The 25,011-nt window shown below is 35.6% G+C and overlaps 1 protein-coding gene and 1 pseudogene across 1 annotated transcript in view; one reads left to right on the top strand and one right to left on the bottom strand.

Annotated features, from left to right (window-relative positions):
- The window catches only part of CFAP47 (cilia and flagella associated protein 47), a 203,262-nt gene that overhangs the window by 176,730 nt on the left and 1,521 nt on the right, over positions 1-25,011 (bottom strand). The window contains exons 2-10 of the mRNA XM_041003124.1: positions 18,815-18,966; positions 14,927-15,042; positions 11,285-11,423; positions 8,805-9,033; positions 8,195-8,355; positions 5,612-5,739; positions 2,926-3,161; positions 1,540-1,729; positions 608-821 (exon numbers count right to left, since the gene is read on the bottom strand). Coding sequence (XP_040859058.1) covers positions 608-821; positions 1,540-1,729; positions 2,926-3,161; positions 5,612-5,739; positions 8,195-8,355; positions 8,805-9,033; positions 11,285-11,423; positions 14,927-15,042; positions 18,815-18,966 — 1,565 coding nt within the window. The remainder of the gene's footprint in view (positions 1-607; positions 822-1,539; positions 1,730-2,925; positions 3,162-5,611; positions 5,740-8,194; positions 8,356-8,804; positions 9,034-11,284; positions 11,424-14,926; positions 15,043-18,814; positions 18,967-25,011) is intronic.
- LOC121171807 lies at positions 23,971-24,110 on the top strand (annotated as a pseudogene).

Raw genomic sequence — 25,011 nt, forward strand, 5'->3', positions numbered from 1 at the left:
ATGTGCAAAAGCCATTCCTGAGCTCAAGACCTAGATAAGGTGGAGTACCTGGGTCACTTCACACAAACAACTACCAAGATAATTAGAGGTCTGGATAACGCTCAGATTTGGATAAATTTAAATAGAGGTTTATTGCCCTTTATGATTCTAACTAGAGATTTTAGTTCAGTTTGGGGAGTTTTTGGAAATATGGAGTGTGAGAGGAACAAAAATGGTAAGTAGAATGACAATGACATTTTTCCACAATTTAATTTTGTTTTAGATACATTCAGTCTGCCAACCATACTTAATGAAAATAGCTATTTTGAAGACTTGCTATATTTCCAAAAGTGATTATCTCTAACATTCTTCTATGCTTGCCAATATTTCTTTCAAAAGATCATTTCTTATATCATAAATTTCCTGACAGCAAAGGTGATGAGGAGTTAAATAAACCAAATTAAACAGCACTCAAAGGAACGTTACTCCGTATAAAACATTAGTAAATATTATTATTATTATTATATTATAATCATTATCTTTTCACAGCAACATCTGGTCAGACTTTCACACAACACGTTGATCACTATGCTTTTCTAACTTAACGATTTTTAATATTGCCTGTTACCTGAAATTTTTATGTGGGTCTCCCGGCCTGATGCTTGCGGTTCGATCATTGGGATACGCTATCAGTGCTTTAGTCACTGCCCCTTCATTTGTGTGGTGCTGATGAAGGCGTGTCATGGCCGACCTAAGCGTGGCTACAGGTACAGGATTCTTGCTTTTCACCAAGTCTTCGGCCACATATTTTCCAATAGGATTACTGACGAAAGGTGATATACCTTTTAAAGAATTGAAAATTGTTTGCATATAATATTTTTAATTTGTTTTCCAAATAATATTCATGAATTAATTTACTAGCTAATTGCTAATTTATATTCTAAATACACAAACACATTGAGAAAATAGGAAAGACTTAATATATGGACCCACACAAAACAATTTAGCAAAATAATGCAGAAAAAAATGGAAGCATAAAAACAAAACATTGATAACTTGAAGGATTTATGCTGACCTATATGAAACTGAAGTGTTTATAAGCTAATGTCAATTGTATATTAATGATTTAATATGATTGGTATATGAAAGGTGACAGAGGGTTAGGCAACACCACAACAAGAAAATCCATGGAATGATGAAAACTAGATTGTACTATAAACCCATGTAAGGAAATAGAGAAATAAAGTATAAAGCCATTAGTGTATTTAATAAACTGAATAGGTGAAGGAGTCAGTGTTATTCAATGGGTAAAATCTTCAGAATGGCAGCATCAGTAACTTCTGGATGCTATGGTACAAACAAAAATAATTAGACTCTAAAATAGACATTATAGTAATTAATATTGAGCTGTAGTTCACTGATACCTGTTTGAACAAGCCTTCCACATGACTTTAATCCATGCCAAAAGTTGAAAATGAGTGAATTATCTTAGCATGTTAAAATAACCCTTAATTTATAATAACAACATCAAAATTAGATGAGTATCACAAAATAGCATACCAGGATTCATTTTCATCACTACATTTTTTGTGCAAGCTTTACAAATGCTGCTGAAATCTAAATATATATGATGAAAAATTTTCATTGATATTGTCTTTGAATTTTCATCTACAACTGGACCAATAATTGCTATCGGCTGCTTCACTTTAAAGATTCCAATCTGATGTGGGACAAATGAACACTTGATATTCTAAAAAAAAAAGGAAAAAGAATATGGTAGTGCTAGAAAAAAAAGCAAATCTGAAAAAATACAAAATTTCAAGGAAAGCTAGTGTACCACAGTGATATGAAAGTATTTTAGAAACACACAGCATTGATTTGTTGATTTATTATTGACTTATTTGGTCTGATAACTAGCTGCAGAGCCTAATGAGGCCAAGTATTCCCTTGAATACATTAGATACGGATATAAATATGAATATAGATACAAATGCAGCCCCTGTTGAACAACACAACAATCTGAGGTGGCATCATAATTTAAGGCTAAAAAGTTAATAAAATGATTTAAATTAATATACAAAAATAAGGACTCCATGTGGTAGCCCAGTGGCTAATGTCCTCGCCTTGAATGCCCGGGATCCCATATGGTCGTCAGTTCTAATTCCAGCGGCCCTGCTTCTCATCCAGCTCCCTCCTTATGGCCTGGGAAAGCAGTCGAGGATGGCCCAAAGCCTTTGGGACCCTGCACCCGCCTGGGAGACGCAGAATAGGCTTCTGGCTCCTGGCTTTAGATTGGCTCAGCTCCAGCCATTGTTGCCGCTTGGGGAGTGAATCAGGGGATGGAAGATCTTCTCTCTGTCTCGCCTCTCTGTATATCTGACTTTCCAATAAAAAATAGATAAATAAATAAAATTAAAATAAATAAAAATAAAAACATCAGTAAAATAATCATATGCTATTCTCTGACACATTCACAGAACTGATATTACTAAACACATTTGAAAGATTTTCTATTTGCTGAATAAAGACTTGGGAGAGTTCTAATCTCTCCTGACTTTGAGGATAAACACTTGTAAACTGCCTGCCAGAACACCAAAACATATGCTGAAAGACTTACAGAGTAGCACTCTCTCTCTTTCTCTTTTTTTCTCTCTCTCTAACTCTGCATTTCAAATAAATCTTTTTTTAAAAAAAATGTTTAGAGCTGTTCTGTATTTTTAAATTCCTTACAGTGACAAATACTTTCCCTGATGTTATAAAAAGAATTTATAAGAAACCATTATAAGTTCCACATCAGTAGTAATAGAAAAGTATTCATACATAGACTACTGAAGACATACAATTTATACAATTTTGGTAGAACAAATGTAGCTTTAGCCCTCTGCATTTCATTTTGAGCAAACCTCAAGATCTTTGAAACAATGTAAAAGCAAAATATGATCTTACCTGAATACAGCCTTGATCAATCTTACCCTTTTCTGGATCAACTTTGAAATGCGCGACTTTTTCAAAGAGGTACTTCACAGGAAGTAATTTGGATTGATTTTGCATAACACAGAGGATATCTGAATGTTCACCCAATAAACAAGGTTCAAAATCAAGGATTCTTGCTGGATCAAAATGTAAAGCAACAGGAAATCCTGTACCTGTCAGTGCTAATTCCACTTTCTGAAACCGATCACCTGCAAAATGGCGGTATCTACTTAATGGAAAAAGCGTTTGGCAAATCCAGAATACATTTCCTTAGCCCAAATAGTGTCATATGAAAGACCAGATAGGAACTGAGTAACTTATTTATTCTTCTTATATAAAAGTCACTACTAAGTACCTTCTCTATGCCAAGTACTCTTCTAGGCCTTAGCTATCAGGGACTACCCTCTCACAGACATTATATGCTAGTAAGATGACATTGATAATAAACCCATAAGTAAAAAAATATACAGCATTTTAAAAAGATAAATGTTATGAGTAAAGGTAAAGCAGAGTAGGATAGCTGCAGTACAAGGTCTTGAGGAGGCTATTTTATGCAGAAATGTTCAAAAAGAGGTCTCCTATTGGGAGGTATTTGAGAAAATATTTAAAGGGAAACTAGAATAAAATCATGTGAAATCTGTTAAAAGTGTCTTCTAGGCAAAGTGAATAGCAGGTTCAAAAATTCTAAGGTGGGGACTTCCTGACACCACCCCCCCCCAAAAAAAAATCCTGAGGAAACAAATATGGTTACAGCAGAGGAGCAGAAAAAAATGGTGAAAACATTGTGGAATTTATAGATACAATTTTGGTATCTAAATTATTTGGTAAAGTTAAAGTTTACTGATAAATTGTATAAAGTGCAGGAAAGTGAACTAATGATAAAGGGTGAAACTAAGCTCTTTATTCAGAAGTGATAGAATTGCAGTTCTTAAGGCGGGAAAGACTGCATGAGTGAAATGCTGTGGAAAACCAGGAATTCTGTCTTGGATATATTAGTTTCAGATAGCTAGAATATGTGCTAATGAAAATGTCTACTAAGCATTCAATGTGACAGGTCATAATGAAGAGGAAGCAGTATAGATTGGAGGCTAGAGGAGTGCATGGAAAGTGTGTAAGTCATCAGAATTGGGAGAAACGGAAAGAAAAAATACAGTAAGAATGCTAAACATCTTGAATCATTTGGCTTAGTGGTTATAGAGGTAAAGCAAAATCTTTTAGCATGGTTTTATATTTTTTCCCCCAACACAATAGACTTCCTGTTGGTAACCCAGCATATATTGAAAAATGAATTTAATAGTACTAGAAATTGTTCCATAAAGGAACTATGGAAATGGGCCGAGATCCAGGTGTACATGGAAAAAAAAATGAGTGAAATAATGGACAATAGAAATAAGCTGGGCAAGAATAAAGTATGAAGGTTTTGATGCATCAGAAATAAACTAGGAACTGTGTATAGGCTCCAACTGAGTGAAATAATTGCCCACTCTACCCCTGCCCCTCAGGGTTCACATTTCTTTAATGAACTCTCATTGGCCAATTTCATATTCTAAATTACCTTCAAGGCAAAACTAGTACCTATATTTTTAGTTATCCCTGCTAGATTAACCCGTGAGATCCATACACATGTCCATTATATGAACGTAATGTTCATCAGAAATAGTTCAGTGCCACAAACTATGACCTTAACAGTAGTAAAATGAATTTCTACCCTAGGAACACAATTAGGTTCTGTTTAATGTCACCTGTGCTGACATGAAAATTTTCATGATTCTTAACTTCATTAGCATCCAGGGAACACCTATTCCTCTTTGCAGCAGCTCGTTTTTCTGGATTTGATCTCTCATCTGTAATTTCTTTATTTCTTGTTTGACCTGTCTTTTTAAACTGTACTCCAAATGCTCTATCAGTATTTCCTCATCTTAATCAACCTGATATTATCTGAGAATGTAAAAAGTATAATGCTTCTTGACATTTGGCCTACCAAACATCTTTTCCTAATTCTATAATGGGGGTTTTTCACCCTGTTTGCCATAAGTCCAGCTCTTATTCTTTGACTGCTTCTATATGTAAGTTCTAAGATAGCTGACAGTCTGATAGAAATAAAATGTATCATTTGTCCTATATCATTCCTTAATAGAAAAGCTAGGCATGCACAGAAAAAGTTTTTCCCCATTCTTTACCTCTAAATCATATTAATCTACTGGCATTTTTTTCTATTGGCATTTAAAAATTTTAAATTAAGATGCAAATACTGTAGTGCAATGGATTATTAAGTCATTTCTTCGGACATCTGCATCCCATATCAGAGTATCTATTTGAGTCCCAGCGACTCAGCTTCTGATCTAGCTTCCTACTAACATATCCTGGGAGGCAACAGATACTTACCCAGTGCTTGCTATTACCCATCTCCCTGTCCCTTTCTGTGTGTGGATGCATTTGCCTTTCAAATAAAATAATAAATAAATAGTTAAAGTGATCGTTGTATAAATGATCCCATTGTTGATTTCATTTTTAACATGTTATAGATGACATTTTAAAGTCTGTTGAATGTTTGCATTTTCATTTAACGATTATATGCTTTTATTAAATTGCCTCTACATATACTTATATTCAAAATGTTAAATTATTCAAGCTATTAATTTCATGATTTTGTACTTACTTTTGAATATTTTATAGTTATCATCTCTCAAAAATCCGTCTTTACTTCCTACAAACTCAAATCTCAAAAAGACAGCATAGTCCTGCCTGTGTGAAGGATCAACATTCTTTTTGCCATCAATGATTAGCCTGCATAAAATATGATCAGTTATTTTTAAAGCAGAGATGATACATCTTGTCACCTCTTAATGAAAAGCATCAACTCAATCTTTAGATCTATGCAAGCAAATAAAAAGTTAAGAGATAAGCATGTAACTATGATCCATTTTCTAACATTACTTAACAAAGAGATTTTCCCAGAGAAGTTCAGAGTGTAAAGCTCAGAAAAAGAGTTTATCTCAATAAGAGTGATTTAAATATCCAAAGTCATTAAGATCTAGCTGAAATTGAATTTTCTCCATAAAGGATTCTTCCAAAGAAAAATTCATTGCTGGCAAGAGACTCTATTCAACTCTCTGTGTTAGTCCATCTTAACCCTGGAGCAATTGAGGTACATACATATTTGTCTACCTCAAGCACTCTAAATGCATATCACCATATTCATTCTTCTTCAGGGAAAAGAAGTAATTCAGAGAACAAGATTTGGTAATAGTTAAATCTTATCGAAGGAGAGAAGGGAGGGAAAGCTAAGAAGAAAGGAGTTATGATTAAAGATAGAAATGACTCACACTATTGGCATGCCTTTTGAACATCTTTACTTGCCTGATCAGTAAATCAGCTCTGCTAGCAATGGACACTCAAATACGTTCGCTAAATACTGAATTTTAATATTAAATAGGAATACAAATGATGGTTCAATATACATTTAGAACTTCAAACCATGTACCAGTGAGCTCAGGATAGACGCTTAAATACAATAACTAACATGCTGCCATGGAAAAGAATATCTGAAATATTCTAATCTTGTCTATTAAATGAAATATTATAAGTCCATCAAAAAAAAACTTCCTGAAAGAAACTGTTATTACAAATGCAGCTGTTGGGGTGGACTTAACTCTAGCAGTTAATACTAGGGAATCTGAGTACAACTCCTACTCTGGCTCTGGATTCTATTTTCTTGCTAATTCAAACCCCAGGGAGGCAGTATTGAGGACTCAACTAGATGAATACCTGCATCCCATTTGCAAGGTCTGCACTGAATTTCCAGCTTCTAGCTTCAGCACTGCCCAATCCCAGCTACTGCAGGCACTTGAGGAGTGAACCAGTAGACACCAGTGCTCTCTCCTCTCTTTCCCTCTTGCAAACAAATGTATAGATTGCATGAATAGAACAATTACTTGATTAATTAACCTCATAAATGAAAACATAACTAAGCAAAACTAGTCAATTGTTGCTGCCAACAATTGAGTCTGTTGGTACAAAAGTACATTAAACATTATCCTCCAGGAAAAATAAGTCTATCTGCAGTTTGGTTGATCATTTATTCATACCAAGGTCCTTGTGCTATTATATATTTGAAGTTTAATATCAAACTAAATAACAAACTCAAGTGTTGTGCCGGTTTTTTGAAACCCCCAGATAATCATCAAATCTGAAGTTGGTGCTGAGGCAAAAAGGTGGTTTATTCAGGTTAGCCTAGGTAACCCAGCCACCTCCCCCAGCCCAGCATGGCTGGGCGGGGGAGGGGCAGCCGCAGCCGAGGCTGCAAGGATCCACAAGGAGGACAAAAGAAACGCGAGCCAGAAGAGCCAAGGGAAGGCCCGAGAGCCCAAGCCCCCCAGTTCTTATACATTTCAGGCTATTAATTATACAGTCATGATTTAGTAGGCTTCTATTGGTGGGTTTGAAACAAGCAATTTGCAAAAAGTACAAATTGATAAGCTATTGGGCTGTGAATCTTATCAAACACCAGGTACCTCCTTCCTGAGGAGTGGTCTGCCTACGTGACCTGCCAGGTGTCCTGCCGGGTGTCACGTAGACTATCAGGCCTGAGGTTCACACAGCCCCCAGCCAAGCCATTAAGGCAGAATCACAAAAGGCAGAAAACGCCTAGGTTCTTCACAAGTACACAGAAATCTATAAAAATATTTTTGGCAAAATTGCTAGCAATCAAGTTTAGTTGATTCCAGCAAGTACTGTAGGTTTAATATTCATAATATTTTGCCAGCAAGGAGTTTGCATGGCCAGGAGAACTACACCTTATACGGAGTCATCTAGAATATAACAGGGTGCGTCAAGAAGTTTTTTAGAAAATGGATTGAAGAGAAGTTTGAGTGCTGAATATAAACTTTTTGAAGACATCTTGTACTGAAGGCACCTGACTATTCCTGCAGGGACAAATAAGGTGTTGACTCCACAAGTTGGTTTGGGGCTAGTATTCAAAACAATTCTAAACTTGTACTTTATCAAAGCATATTTTCAAAAGGATCTAGAGGGAATGTTTAATTTAACCTGAAGTGTTTAGAATCATGTTTAGAGACACTGCAAATATTAACCATATGAAAAATATACTGAACCATAACAAGAAGCATCTAATATGTGCCTTCTGGCAGGTTTACTGACAATATTAGAGCAAATCTGAATAACATGTGGTGAATAGGCTTTCTATTAATAATTTACATACAATGGGATAAATTTTGCTTACTTTGGGCTGAAACAAAGTGTAATTATAATCTTTTCGTAAGGTTGTAAATTTCCTTCATTAGGAACACAGGAGATAAAATCTGTAACATCTATGTCCTTTATTTTGCGCAAGTAGGTGAGATTATTCAAAGCCACATCGGTTCTTTGTAGAATATTTGTACCCTGTAACGTAAAATCATAAACAAAAGACTGTTCAGGCAAACCAAAATATTTTAAGAAGAGATCACAAAAAATAATTACTAAAATTTCATAATATAAAAATTATAGAATATCTGTGCTTAAATAAAAGGTGCACATATGAGTGAATCTGACCAAATCATAAACTTTAAAGAGGTATTGAAAGACTGATGAGAAGAGAAACCCCAACAATCCACCACTGATTGATAGGGAGGACTTGTCTTGCTTCTTTCAAACATTTCTTAGTATAAATTTTAGCTTTATTTACTACCTTTGGATATACATGGAATAAATTTTATCAACCAATGTTAAATACATTCAGAATAAACAGCTTAGTGGTTACTGAAAGTGGTTATCAAAAATGATTTTTTGAAGATTCAACACAATGGGTTTGAGATGATATCTGATCTACTTCTGCTGTCCTATTTACTTACCAATTCTTCTCCAACGGAGTCATCTTGCATTATGGCCACCCAATTTATGGGTTCTGGACTATTATTGAATAAAACTGCATGTTCTATTTTTGATGTTCCAAAGAAAATAGAGCCAAATTGTATACATTCCAACTTTGAGCCATCATTTATATTTAACAATTCAATAATCTGCTCAACCACATGAGCTTTGATATTTAAGACTGCAGCAGGACGACGATCTAAATTCAGTCTGCAAGAAAATGTTATACACATATACTCATATATTTGAATAAGAATTCTATTTACTTTCTTCTAATAATAATCTGAATACACAGAAATTTTGTAAAATCAAATAATTAAAATCCAGCAATAACAGTAATTTTCTTCATATAAGTGGTAGAAGTTATTAAGTCCTTCTGAGTATCTCAAACTACATAGTGAAATGATATTTGTGTAACCTAATTCATAATCTATAGAAATTCATAAAGTTGGAAAAAGTCTCATGAATAGACTTCAGTAAGAATTCAATTATATGTCTATATCATTAATTATGCCAGTTAGATGATGCAAGTATTAACTTTAGTTTTATGAGTTTGAGGGTTTTTTATTATTTATTTCTATTTGTAAAGCAGAATTACAGAGAGAAGAGAGATCGAGAGAGAGAGAGGCAGAGAGAGAGAGAGAGAACCTTCCTTCATCTGCTGGTTCACTCCCCAGATGGCTGCAGTGGCCAGAGCTGAGCCAATCCAAAGCCAGAAGCCATGTGGGTGCAGGAGCAAAAATAATTTGGCCATCCTCCATTACGTTCCCAGGCCACAGCCGAAAGCTGGATCAAAAGTGAAACAGCCAGTACCCAAACAGACACCCATAAAGGATGCCAGGATCACAGGCATAAATTTATATACTAAGCCATATCATTAGCCCCTTGAGCTTTTTTCCTAACCCCTGTGCCTTCCAATTCAGTAACCAATCTCTTTCTAGTGACTCAATTCTGTACAGTGTAAGGTATCACAGCAAAGAACCATATCTGATGAATTAAGTATCTTCCCAAAAACCACTACATCTCAGAAAAAAAGTACCACTTCTCAGATGAGTTCCAATTCTGTTGTTCAGTGACTTCCCAAAACTTATCCTTCCTGTGACATTTTCAATATAGTCCCAAGAGATACAAAAAAATTACCTCCCCCAAACAACCACCTAAGATTTAATTTCATAGTATATCCTGTAACCCTAGCCACTCTTGATACCACGTGTTTATTCTACTTTTTAAGCTTCCTTGAAAATATTCTTTTCTGATCTACCCTTTAACCCAATCAGGTCCTTCTCATTCTTCTAAAACTTGGCTCTTTTGTAAACTCCACAGTTATGCTTCTCTCCTAGTCTTCCATTTTTTACTCTTCACCCTTAGAGTTACTATCAACATTTACTTGTTTCATCCGCTAGTTACATACTGATGATCCTCGACTTAACACACATAAATGAAATTTCATTCTAGGGATCAAAACAAATGCATTTCATACATCTCATAGGCTCTAATTAGCTTCACCAGGGATCCTAAAGTGCAAATTAATCCCCACACCGACCTGTGCCTTCTCTGAATTTCTTTACTACAGTCACCAAATCTAATTATACCTCCTCCTTAATATATCTTCAGTCTTCACACTTCCCCAATTTTCCTATTTTTTTTACCTTAACTCAGGACTTTATCATTTTCATGTTGCTTCACTGTTACAACTTCCAGCCAGGCTGCTCACGCCATCTTTGTACTCCCCTAATCTGATTTGCAGAGTATTACATGCATGAACTATCTACAATGCAAACCACTCAGGATATTCCAATGTTAAAACTTCCTTGAGACTTTACCCCCATCAGGATTTGCAATAATTTCTAATACATTTATGACTGTAACCTTCAATAGGAAATTTATTTTACATTGCAAAGTAGGAATACACACACAGATAAAATTTAAAGCAGTTTTACAACACATCATTTAACTTTAATATGTAAGACAGATTTTGATATATTCCATTTCAATTTTAAAATACTTTTGACACATTATATTTATTGCGCATTCTTTAATGAAATGAGGTATACAACAACACTGTCCTACAATGTCCCTTACTGGATACTGTGTTTTCTATTTTTTTCTGCTCATTCCCCATCATTCCTTACCTCTGTTTTCTTGCATCTACCATGTATCATGTCTCCTTCAATGATATAATATTGTCCTTTTACCTGTAAGAGTCCAATTCTGTTACCTGATCTAGTGAAAATCACTGTTTTAACCCATTATCAATAATACCTCCTTGCACACGGTATGTGTACCCATATGCCATCCTCCTGTTCTTCCCTTTTCTAAGACCCCAGTGTTCGGCAAACAGAAAAATCAATCAATTAATTTTGAATGAAAGAATGAAGAAGGTAGCAAAAATGCATATGGAATACGAAACATAAAATCATTGAAATTCATATCAGAGTTAACAAAAACAGTACACACTCACATTGCAATTTCATCTACATTTCTGGCCTTATCTGCACAGAAATCAATTTTGATAGTCATTGATGACTTAGGCTGCACGATGCCAATGGTTGGAAGGATAACGATGGGCAATTCTCCATTGTATTGTGTGTTAAATTTACCTAAAGAGAACAAAGTAAATAAGTTATATTTATATTATTATGACTTTGAATTCGTACTTTTAGTGAAAGACAAATCTACATTGCAGAATGGCTGTTCTGATTAAGAATAACAGCAATCATTGTGAATCAAGTCTCTGAGTCACCTTGTAAAGATAATGTTGGGACTCAGCTCTCATCACAGGTACAATATATTGTTTACTTTAAACCAATTATACAAATAGTTTTACAGATGCTATTTAATCATATGATTCTTTGATGTTGATTCAGTCATTAACACCATTTATAAATAATAAAATATAAACTTGGAAATGTTGAATGAAATATCTAAAGTTATACAACTAATGCAGTCTAGATTATTGACCATTTCCCTAACCCAGCAATTCTAACCCTTCTTTGAATTTTCTTTTAGCCTGTTAAATACAAATTAAATTTTTTTTAAGATTTATTTTATTTTTTTATTGGAAAGGTGGATATACAGAGAGGAGAGACAGAGAGGAAGATCTTCCATCCGATGATTCACTCTCCATGTGAGCGCAATGGCCAATGCTATGCCGATCCGAAGCCAGGAGCCTCTTCCGGGTCTCCCATGCAGGTGCAGGGTCCCAAAGCTTTGGGCTGTCCTCGACTGCTTTCCCAGGCCACAGGCAGGGAGCAGAATGGGAAGTGGGGCCGCCGGGATTAGAACCGGCGCCCATATGGGATCCCGGGCGTGCAAGGCAAGGACCTTAACCACTGCGCCATCACGCTGGGCCCAGTACAAATTAAATTTTGCAACAATTGAGTTCAGATTTCAACCTATGACTTACTTAAAACCAACAACATGTGGGTGGAGTTGGAAGCATGCCGTTTGTAACCGGGATGCACTTTTTCCAAGGGAAGTTGGAATAGTTTATCCTAAGCAGTTGCATTCCATTTATGAGGAATTTTCCAGAATGAGGAAATATGAAGCAAAGTTGCCCAGCTCACCCACAAATACTAAGAAACAGAACCATCCCAATTGCCTCAGCTTAAAATAGAACAATCAGTCTACATGCATACGAACAACTAAAATTTGCTGCTTTAAGATCCAAAGGTCTGGGGTGGCTCGATGAATAGCAACCGATAACTTTTATAGGTAGTAACTAATAGCACGGAAATTTTCACTTGAATGTTTATAACCACAAGGCTGACTACTACAGTGACCATCACTTTCCTAGAGATAAATTTATCCATAACACAGGATTAGGACAAAGGGGTTGGGTTTCAAAATTCAATGCCATATGAAACAGAGATTTTAATAATTTATTATTATAAATATAGAAAAAATTAATAATTTATGATAATGTTTGGTGCTGACATTAGAATATGTAAACATGAAGATCAGACACTACCTTCCTTTATTCTCTGGTACCTCCCCATCTCATACACAGCCCATCATGAAGAAATCAAAATATGTCCAACAAATGGAATATCACAAGCTGCCTTACTATTATTAAATAATATTTTTAAAGAATGCCAACACAAATAATTTTTCAAATTCCCAATTCAGTAGTTTCTAAATCTGTTTTATATCTTCCAAAATTAATATTTTAATATAAATTGTATAATATTAGAATAAAGGTACTGAAAATATATCATTGAAACGTATTGATGACTTGATGGAAAAGACAAATTCACAGCAGCAAAATTTAATTCAATCATTGTACAGAAAAGATAGCATCATGTGTAAGGGTTTTTTCTTTGGTGAAACTGAAAATAATCTATAGAATTATATCCAATTAAAATAAGTATTATTGGATCAATTCTTGAGAAAAGTCTTTTCGGTGAAGGCTGAGTCAGTGAATTAGTTTCTATATTCTAAACATTTACATAAAATTTTACAGGAAAGTTTAAGTGTTTCAAAAATTTATCACACAGGAACCCAGAAGCCTAAAGAACACTGTTTAATCCTCTAGTTATATAAAAATAGCAAGCAGGTTAATGATCCTATGTCTTACATAACTTTAATACGAGGAATTACTATTAATTTATTTCATTTTTAATTGATAAAGCAGGAGCAAGATCATGCCGAGAAGAGGGTCACTGAAAAAAACAATGTTATAACTGGAACTTGCGTGATGCATTAGCTCTTCCTAGATGACATTGGCTAATGTGTGAGTAAATGAACTAAAAGTACATAGCAGGTGACTTCTAAAAAATAAGTTAGGTTGATGTCGTATGCTAGGATGGCCTGCTACAATGAAGTGGTGATGGAGCAGAGAAAACGGTATTGCTGACTTAATGAGGAAGTGTACAGATATATCTATTGACTGACACTGTAAGGGGATAGATGGTGAAAAAAGACAGATGTCAAAGATTTAGCCAGCTTCCTGATTTACCAAGAACCATAACAGTGACACTCAATGAATAATAGAAAAGGGGACAGTCTGGGGAGGGGTAGGGAATGGAATCCAGTGAATAAAACTTAGAACACTTAGCTTTAAAGCACCACATATGTATAGGACGACAGTACACAAAAGGAAATAGAAGAGATGTGGCAGAAAAATAATAACTCAACAATAAGCAACATTCACCATTTTATTCAAGGAGGAAGAAATTATATTTTTCTCTAACATGTGAAGCATAAATATTCAGGAAAGAATAAATTCTTGGTTTGGAATCTCTCAGCTAGTAAAATGTACAGGCTAGATTTGGCTCCTGGCCAACATCACTCCAGAACCTGATGTTATTAATCACCTCTCAATTTACAATAATGAAGGAGGGTCACAGAAAAATTAAAATTTTGTTTTGTTTTTTTGCTTTGTCTTCCCAAGAAGATAGCACTGACATAAAAAAAATGTTAATAAGTCATGTAAAATAAACAGACTTGTACAATGATAAACTCTGAGAGCAAATAAGATGTAATGTCACCTACAACTATGAATGACATAAATAGTCCTTTGGACAAGTCTGTGTGCTTTTTGAATGTGGTTTTTCTACTTTTTCTAGAGAAGTAACAGAGATATTGGATGAAGGACACATATTTATGTTGACCACTGCCTCCCCTCCAAAACTTCATAGATTACCTATGAAGGAGAATTTTGATTTAAACCATCTATAAGATGCCAGGGTGACTAGAGTCTGCAGTTTAATAGGATGCTATAGAAAACAAAACATCACATATCTTCGGCATTTTTTTCTTCCTTTGTTTTCCAAAGTTTCATTGAGTGTAACAGTAACGAGATGCACCAGGCTTCACTCCCTAATAAAAGACTCCCAAGGATTTCCACCTCTGTGATGCCATACTACATTTAAACCTCAAGGAGATCACCAGTCTTCTGAGAATCAAACTGTGTTAATCAGGGTCATGAACAAGATAGGTTCATGTGACTGCTTTGCAATTACACTTTTAAATTTCCTTAGGTTTTGACTTACCTCCAGAGTAGAAAGTTTTGATGAGTCAGAGAATCTATGAATTACATGGCATTATACATTTTAAATAATACTATCTCTTCTAAAATTGTGAGTGTATAGCAAGTATTTACCTGCAGCTCTGCCACGGTTGAAGATATTAATCTCTTTAGTATATACTTTACTATTTGCAACCAATGTGCCAAAATGAACTTCAGACTGAACTTCCAACTGACAGGTTGGAATTAACCTAGGGAAGGAGAAATGGGAACCATGTAACTAATTTTAGAAACTATGAAAATGTCCTAATAAAATCTATAGAGAAACATATGTATAGGCACTTTTCTTTTAAGTCCTTAAAAGCGCCATCTCCTTATAGAAAGGTTGATGATAAATTTTCTGATCAAAAGAATTATGAAACAAACATATGAAAGAAAAACTATGAGACACATTTTTAACAAGGAAATCTTACTTTATGCAGCTGAGTAAATATGTACTTTTTCTTCAATCTGTATCTTGAAATGCTTCCTATTTATCTACATTAGAACATGGAGTTTTCTTGGAATCTCCATCTAAACCTAAACCTCTTTCCATACTCTTTAAAAATTAATGATGAATTTTAAAAAAATAAAGTGGGATTGAATGATGCAGAATCTGGGGGATTTAAAGATAATGATACAATACCACACTATTTGGTATCTAAAATAAATCTATGTAAAAATATAATAGAATTCACATTTCATATATGTTCTTAGTTCGAAGGGTACACTGTAACATATTATAGCATCTGTTTTCATGCATTTTTAAAAAAATCCTTTATCATCTTTTATGTACTTTGCAAAGGGTACATCCATTTTAGATGTGGATAGTAATTTATAATTTACAGACTACTCTCCGGTATATTATTATGTCTGCTACTAAAAATTTCTCAGAACCTATGGAAATATCATTATCATTTCTATATTACAAATGAAAAGTCAAGAATTCAAAAAACTTAAATCATTTACCTAAGGAAATCATCTGGATTTGATGTTGGCGAGACTAGTTTATTTTCCTAAGCTTCAAATAATTATTCTTATAAACTTATTGCATAGTCCTTCAAAAACAGTCAAAAATTCATCATTCTGTTATTTAGGTGCATCCTCACATTGTAGCTATAGACAATGCTAGCAAGTCTAACACCCTATTGTTAAGATGTAGTTTCATTGGGAGTCCATTTTTTATGTGGGAGTAGAGATGGAGATTATCATTGGAGAAATGAAGATACATTGTACTATGTATCTTTACTCCCATTTTTTTCAAGTTATTTTTTCTGGTTGCAAGCATAAATGAATTTTAATACTACTTGGACAAAGAGAAACACACATACATACCTCTGTATAGAAGGGTATTTCATAAAATTCGTGGAAAACAAAACTAAAACAAGTTTATTTTAGCACAAAAAGTTTTAAATTCATGTATAGTTTTTTCATAGTATCAATTCCCCTTTAAAATCTGAGGGCCCAGCACGATAGCATTGTGGTTAAAGTCCTCGCCTTGCAGGCTGGGATCCCATATGGATGCCTGTTCTAGACCCGGCAGCCCAGCTTCCCATCCAGCTCCCTGCTTGTGGCTTGGGAATGCAGTTGAGGACATCCCAAGGTTTTGGGACCCTGCACCTGTGTGGGAGATCTGGAAGAAGCTCCTGGCTCCTGGCTCTGTTGGGGAGTGAATCATCAGATGGAAGATCTTCCTCTCTGTCTCTCCTCCTCTTTGTATATCTGACTTTCTAATTAAAAATTTAAAAAAAAATTTTAAAAAACTTCAAAAATTTGAAAGGACCTCTTTATCTATTTATCTATCTATATAGATATAAATGCAACTATTACTGATGAAGATAATGATGAAAGATGATGAAAGATGACAGATACATAGATGACAGCTACCTGGCTATCAGTGTGCATGAAGCAGAGAGATAGATGAGAAAGATTCTCATTATTCTTTAAAGTACAAAATAAAAAGCAACAGGTGACCTATTATATGATTCAATTTCTACAATGCATTTGAGAAGATAAGGTATCAGAGATGGGAAGCAGATATTCCACTCCCACAGTTTAGAGTTGATAGCTTTAAGGCAGAAGGGAGGCACATGCAGTTACAACAAAGTAACAGGTAACACTGGAGTGTTAAGCGTCTTAACTATGATGGTGTATACAAGAATATACTTAACTGATAAAAGTATATAGAATTTAATAATACATGAAATTTCAACAACATTGACATGTGGACTCACATAAAAACACACACACATGCAAATCTAGCTAAACTGTGGCAATCTTAATAAGATTGCTAGATAGTATCAATGTCAATTTTATTCTGTAGTTTTGTAAAATATTACTGCTAGGGCAAACACACAAAGGATCTGTTCCCTTTCTTAAAAATGCATGCGAATCTTTAATCATCCGAGTTTTCTTCAGAATGACATACCATCAACTCCCTGCCCACCTCCCTCAAATATTTCTTCCTTCAGTACTGCCCATCACAAAGAAAGAGTGCTGCAAAAAGTGAGAATAAATGAGAAAGGGCACACATTCTGGGAATAAGACAAAATTTCTGTTTAAACACTTTAAATCTTCTCTGCATATATGATTTTTTTTAGAAAGTAAAGTTCAGTGTCAGTCATGGGCGTTTCAAGCGTAAAATGTACCAAAAAATAGCTCTAGTTACAATTCTAAATACATATTGAATATGTGTAATGTGCTTATTCCTCTCCTATCATGGAGTCAACTGTTTGATTCCTATGTAGAGTTATATGGTCTAATAAATTAGAAATTCTTTTTTTAATATATTTTTATTTTGAAATCTGAATTATGTGGTACAATTTCGTATAGGCTGGGATTCCCCCCCCCCCCAACAGATTTTCCCCCATTTTACTACAATGGTGTAGTCCTTCATAAGGAATCAAAATTATATTAGTCTTTTACTTAAGTGTACCCTGACATTGTTGGTACAGACAATGTCAGACAGTCCAGCATCCCATTGTCTATACATTTCCAACAGCTTCATTGGGAATCCATCTTTCATCTGAAAGCAGGGATGCATGTTCCATTGTTGCCCCACATCTGCATATGATAGCCCCAGTACTCTATCACTATACATTTCCATAAGTGAGAAGCCAAGAAACAAGGTCAAAAACTGGTATGAGTCAGAACAACCACATCAACAACAACAACAACATCAACAACAAATTATGGCACCATGAAAAAATGTGCCACTGAGTAACCAATACATCAGTGACAAAAAGAAAAATTAGAAACTCTTAACACAGCCACAATAATTGCAGATTTTAATAAGGTTACATAAATGGAATGACATGGGAGAAATTATAAAAAGGCATATGGTTAGTGTAGCATGTAATAAGCAGAAATATTCCAATATTAATTCTGTAGGTGATGGACAAATAGAGAAAATAATAGCATCAGCAAAACAATTTTTTCCTGAGGTAAGCAAAGCACATATATTTCATAAATTTACATATATATGAATATAAATTCTGACTTTAATTTTAATAATCAATTTCACTATAAACAGAAAAGTGCATTTTTTCTTACTATAAAAAAAAAACCTCAAACGAATCATCACTCATCCTGGTCAAATGAACAATTTGTCTGAAATAAATTTCTAACACATTCACTTGTTTCATATTATACTTACATTATCATCCTATTTTTCACCCAAACACAAAATAGTAGTATTTTTTTTTAAGCCAAACATATCCATCATTTAAAAAATAGGGAAGTTAACATAATACTTGAAATGTATAGTGCGAAATAATTGTGCAATGCTTCAAAGTTATCTTACTCAAGAGAAAAAGAACAATATTTTCATTTGTTACAAATACTATAATATTCTAAAAATTTGTCCTTTGGATTCAATTGTAATGGAACTATAGATACAAGTAAAAAAAAATACAGAACATTACTTTGACTTTATTTTTTTGAAAAGTGTTCAAAATGTCACCATGATATATAAAATATACATACCCAATCAGAGGAATTGTTATTGTTTTATTTCCTATTGTAATATGTAGTTGATCAGAAATGTCTATATTTTTATCTGGATGATATTCCACCGTAGCAGTCATTTGAAGGCCAGATGCAAGTTCTTTGTCCAGACTGTTCAAAATCAGTTTGAACTTCAAGGGGAGAGAAAGGTTTCAATTATACATCTTAATTTCTTATAAGAAAATACTGTAGATAAGATTGTATGTTATTAAAACAAGTCTTTTTGGCTGGGAAATACCATCTTATCAGGGTAAATTGAGAGGATGTGGCCACAGTTTCCTCTATTGGCAGCCTGAGAGATAATTCCACAGTTCCCACTGGCTCCAGTGTCAATTTTCTGTGGCAGAGTCACACCTGAACACCGTCCTGACTCAGGAAACAGCTGAGAGCGCCACTACTGCCAGAGGACCCTGGGGTTAGGCATAGGGCAGCCTGCAGAGCAGAAAGCAGATCTCTTATACCCTGTGACTATGGGAGTTCTGGGTGCAGGTCCCCTGATTAATAGCTTCTCTGCTTATGGTTGGGGTCCCATGTACCTGCCCAATCTGATGGCAGATACCCGAATGCTGATGGCAGATACCCGAATGCTGAGGGCAGATTTTGGGAAAGGTAAGGTATGCATTGTGGAGTGACTTGGTTGATCTGTACCATTCACTCACCTGTGATGGTGAGGCATACTATCACCATGAAGTCATGCTAGGCTATGAATCAGTTGGTTTGCCACAGCACAGAAAAGGATTGGAACTGTGAACACACTAACTAGCTCCAACATCACTCTCAACACTGTCTCTAGCTAGAGACACTCCAACACATCCATTCTGGGTGTCACCATGGACTCGGCCTTATCCATAGACAGTGTCCAGAGCATCCTGACCCGTCATCATACAAGTAACTCAATGTAAACTTCAGGTATTTCTCTGAGCCCCAAGGCACAATTCCAAAAACATTCTTAAATGATCTTTTATTAAAAAAAAAAATCCCCAGAGAAGATAGTAATATCAGATTCTCCAGAAACACAAAAATCAACATAGAAACATATACACAAAAATGAACAATGAAGGTAATGACTCCCTAAAAGAAATACATTAAAATATTAACATTGATTATGACAATGCAGGAACTGATGAAATGCTTGAAAAAGAATTAAAAAGAGCTATTGTGAAGGTCCTAAACACAGAGAAACAAAGGAAAAAGGAAATCAGTTCATGACATGGATAATAAATTATGCAGAGACAGAAATATAGAAATGAAGTATTCAACAAGTCAAATGAAAAATGCAGTGAAAAGCTATAACAACAGATTTGGTAAGACAGAAGAAATAATATCCAGTACATATTCAGAATAGAAGAAATAATATCCAGTGTAGAATGCAGTCTTAACAAGGATCAAAGTCAGAAGAAGAAGAATGAATGAATGAAGAGGAGGAGGAGAAGACGGAGAGAGAAGGAAAAGAAGAGGAGGAGGAGGAGGAGGCAGAGGAAATCGAATAGTGTTCAGGATGTACAGTTTACCATTAAGTGACCAAAGACGTGAGTCTTAGGAATCTCTGTTGGCCGAGGAAATTCATTCAGTGTAATAATAGAAAATGTCCAAATTTGGAGAAAGAAATGGGCTACAGATTCAGAAAGTACATAGAACCCCAAAATAACCATGTTCAGAAAATATCTTTACCACAACACATTATAGTCAAACTTGAAAAGTAGAAATAAATATCTTAACATTTCTAAAAGAGAAATATCAGATCACATTTAAAGGAACTGTCCCGAATTGACATCACAATTCTCAACAGAAACTCTATAGGATAGGAAAAAAATGGAAATATACAGTAAACCAAAACAAAAGAACTGCAAACCTGGAATATCTTCCCAGGGAAGCCCTCATTCATAAATGAAGGTGAAATAAAGACAAGCAAAAACTAATAATCTGTCACCACTCAGCCAGACTCACAAAATGATACTTGATGTACTAAACATAGAAACAGACAAAGATAGGGCCCGGAGCGGTGGCGCAAGTGGTTAAAGGTCCTCGCCTTGCACGCCCAGGATCCCATATGGGCGCCGGTTCTAATCCCGGCAGCCCCGCTTCCCTTCCAGCTCCCTGCCTGTGCCCTGGGAAAGCAGTCGAGGACAGCCCAAAGCTTTGGGAATCTGCACCCGTGTGGGAGACCCGGAAGAGGCTCCTGGCTTCGGATCGGCATAGTATCGGCCCGTTGCGCTCACTTGGGGAGTGAATCATCGGACGGAAGATCTTCCTCTCTGTCTCTCCTCTCTGTATATCCGCCTTTCTAATGAAAAAATAATAAAAATAAATCTTAAAAAAAAAAAAAAAAAAAGAAACAGACAAAGATAATCAACATCATGAAAGAATGTAAAAGCAGAAATTCTGTAATAAAACAACAAAGGAGATTCAAAACGAACAATAGAGATATTTATAGGAAAACGGCTGGGCTAAGCCATTGCTTACTAATAATAATCTTGAATATAAGTGAACTAAATTCTTCAATTAAAAGGTATAGAGTGCTTGAATGGATAAAAAAGCAAAAAAGGCAATCTATTTACTGCCTACAAGACACACACTTCAATGATAAAAAAAAATACACATACTGAAAATGAAAAAATGGAACATTCTAATCATATAGAAATCAAAAGTGAAGAGTGAGAAGGTTACATCAGACAAAACAGACTTTAGGAAAAAAGCTATTAGAAGAGACAAAGACGATCATTAGGTAATTACTAAGAGATCAATTCGCTAGAAGATGTGACTATAGTAAATGTATATGCACCACATTTTATACTACAAATGCTGGTGGATATAAAGGTAGACATAAGCTCTAATATAATAATAATAATTGTGGGCTTTAACACCCCACTTTCACCAACAGACTGATCATGCAGGACAAAATATCAACAAAGAAGCAATACAGCTTAAAAAAATAAACAACACAGCTAGTCTACATTATAAATCAAATGGACCTAATAAGTATCTATAGACTATGTCGTCACACAGCTGCAGAACACAAAACCTTTTTCCTAGTGCATGGAACATTCTCTAGGATAGATCATATAATATGCCATAAAACAAGTCTCAATAAATTTTTAAAAAGTTTGAAATCATATCATAGATGTTTCCTGACAGCAAAGGAAAGAAGGTGGGAATTATTATAAAAGAAACTCTAGAAAATATATAAATGCATGGTTGTGTTTCTGAATGAAAAGTGAGTCATAGAAAAGTCAACATGAAAATTTAAAACTCCTTCAGGGCCTGGCCTGATGGCTCAGTGACTAAATCTTTGCTTGCATATGCCAGGATTCCATATAAGTGCCAGTTTGTGACCCAGCTGTTCCACTTCCCACCTTGCTGTCTGCTTTTACCCTGGGGAAGCAGTGGAGGATGTCCCAAAGCTTTGGGACCCTGCAAGTGAACCAGCAGATGGAAGATCATTCTCTTTTTCTCTGCTTCTCTCTGTAAACCTGCCTTTCCAAAAAAAAAGTAAATTAAAAAAAAATTAAAAGAAATGAAAAATAAAATTCTACATATCAACACTTAAGGGATACATGGGCCCGGTGGCGTGGCCTAGCGGCTAAAGTCCTCGCCTTGAACACCCGGGATGCCATATGGGTGCCGGTTCTAATCCTGGCAGCTCCACTTCCCATCCAGCTCCCTGCCTGTGGCCTGGGAAAGCAGTGGAGGACAGCCCAAAAGCTTTGGGAACCTGCACCCGCGTGGGAGACCCGCAAGATGCTCCTGGCTTTAGATTGGCATAGCATTGGCCGTTGCGCTCACTTGGGGAGTGAATCATCGGATTGAAGATCTTTCTCTCTGTCTCTCCTCCTCTCCGTATATCTGACTTTCCAATAAAAATAAATAAATCTTTAAAAAAAAATCAGTGAAATGAAAAGTTTGGTTTTGAAAAAATATACAAAATTGATAAGACATTGATCTAACTAATCTAAAAAAGAAGACCTAAGTTAATGAAACCAGAGGTGAAAAAGGAGATGTGAAAGCCAACACCAAAGAAACTGGAAAGTGTCTCTGACTTGAATATACGATCTCTCTTAAGGAAGCAGGCTACTTACTCCATGAGTGCTGTGTGAATGATGCAGACTTAAGTAGCATCAAAATTCATGAAAAGATGTGTACTTGTGCTTCCATTAGAAGATGGATGCATACAATGAAGAAGAAACAAATGAGGTGAACAGAATGGGTGTGGGAATTTCTCAGACACAAACATAAGCAAAAATAAGCAAAACAGCTTACCAAAGACAGTTAATACATAAGACCCACTGAGCAAAGAGTTCTCAATCAATAATAATGTTGGCTATGCTGAAATTAATTACTCAGAGATCCTAATGACAGGTGATTTCTATACTACTTTTAGCCATTTTATGAACTGATGTTTTAGGCAAAGCTAATTTTTTTTTTTTTTTAATTGGAAAGGCGGATATACAGAGAGGAGAGACAGAGAGGAAGATCTTCCGTCCGATGATTCACTCCCCAAGTGAGTACAACGGCCGATGCTATGCCAATCCGAAGCCAGGAACCTCTTCCGGGTCTCCCACGCGGGTGCAGGGTCCCAAAGCTTTGGGCCGTCCTCCACTGCTTTCCCAGGCCACAGGCACGGAGCTGGAAGGGAAGCGGGGCCGCCGGGATTAGAACCGGCGCCCATATGGGATCCTGGGCGTGCAAGGCGAGGACCTTTAACCACTTGCGCCACCGCTCCGGGCCCGCAAAGCTAATTTTTTACCAAGAGTCATCAAAGTATAAGAAATGTCTGCAGATAAATTGGTATTAAGTAAGGCAGAAATAGTTTGGAGTAACATGATAAAACTTTTTAGCAAAAATGTTAACCTTAATAGATAGATGGGATTTGTACAGTGGTGATTCTAGCAGGTCAGGAGGATGACGATATGGATTGAAAAGTAAAAGGAGGCTGGGCTATCAGAGACAGAAATTATGATTAAGAGTGGCATCACCAAAGTGGGGAATATATCAATCTGCAAAACACAATTGGATGGATAGTGTTGGCAAGCCTGAAGAATGGCGCTGGAAATCCAGCATAAGACTCTCGGCTCCACCTTCCCTGCAGGCAGATTTTATACATGTGTGCACATCAAGCAAAGTAGGTGCTTAACAATATCGCTTCTCGGCCTTTTGGCTAAGATCAAGTGTAGTAGGTGCTTAATACATATGCTTAATGCAGGTTCTTGAGGCAGAGGGGGAAAAGGAAATCAGTCAAGTGTCACATTATAATATTTTGGTCCATGACAGACCATGTATAACATGGTGGTTCCCTAAGATTCTATCAACTCTTGATGTTGCAGCCATCCTAGCTTGGCTAAGTATACTACATAATGAACAAATCTTCATTGGGAAGTAGTGCAGCAGTGCATTGTTTTATGCTAAAAGAATAATTCATTTAGAAGCCTGTGCTGTGGCATAGCAGGCTAAGTTTCAGCCTGCAGTGCTGGCATTCTATAGAGCCACCAATTCATGTCCTTGCATCTTCCACTTCTGATGTAGCTCCCTACTTACGACCTGGCAAAGAACCGAGGATGGCTCAAGTCCTTGGGTCTCTCATGGGAGACTAGAAAGAAGCTCCAGGCTCCTGGCTTTAGCTCTGCTCAGCTCCGGTCTTTGCAACCATTTGGGGCACAAAGTACCTGATGGAAGATTTCTCTGTCTCTTCTCTACCTTTCAAATAAAAAATAAATTTTATAAAAGAATAATATTCTAATTACTTAGAATAATGATGACAATATCCTTACATGGTTGCTTGTGTTTATGTTTTACTTCTTCCAAGAAAACTGTTGAACTTTTTTTAATCCATTTTGCCTTGATTCCCCTTATGCCAATAAAGAATTAAGGGTGTATATCAAGGTCTTTCAACATAGAAGACGTCACAATGATATTGGTTTCTAATTATGTGAAGATATTTAGCAATTGTCTTATCACTGTCAAGACTTGTAGTCTGTTTCTTTTCCCATTCAACTCTAACTACAAACCAAAGTATTATTTTTTTTTCTTATCCTACTGAAATCATATATACAGGTGTGCTGTGGATATCCATAAAATTGTGTTTTTACACATCCAGGAATTTTTATATACTTGCCTTAATTTCTGACAGTTTGAACTGCAAAAGAAAATGTTTTCAGATAGACATGAAATTATTCATCACA

This window comes from Ochotona curzoniae, unplaced genomic scaffold (genome assembly GCF_017591425.1).
Source record: "Ochotona curzoniae isolate NIBS_2020 unplaced genomic scaffold, NIBS_Ocur_1.0 contig_1274, whole genome shotgun sequence".
NCBI classification, from domain to species: domain Eukaryota; kingdom Metazoa; phylum Chordata; class Mammalia; order Lagomorpha; family Ochotonidae; genus Ochotona; species Ochotona curzoniae.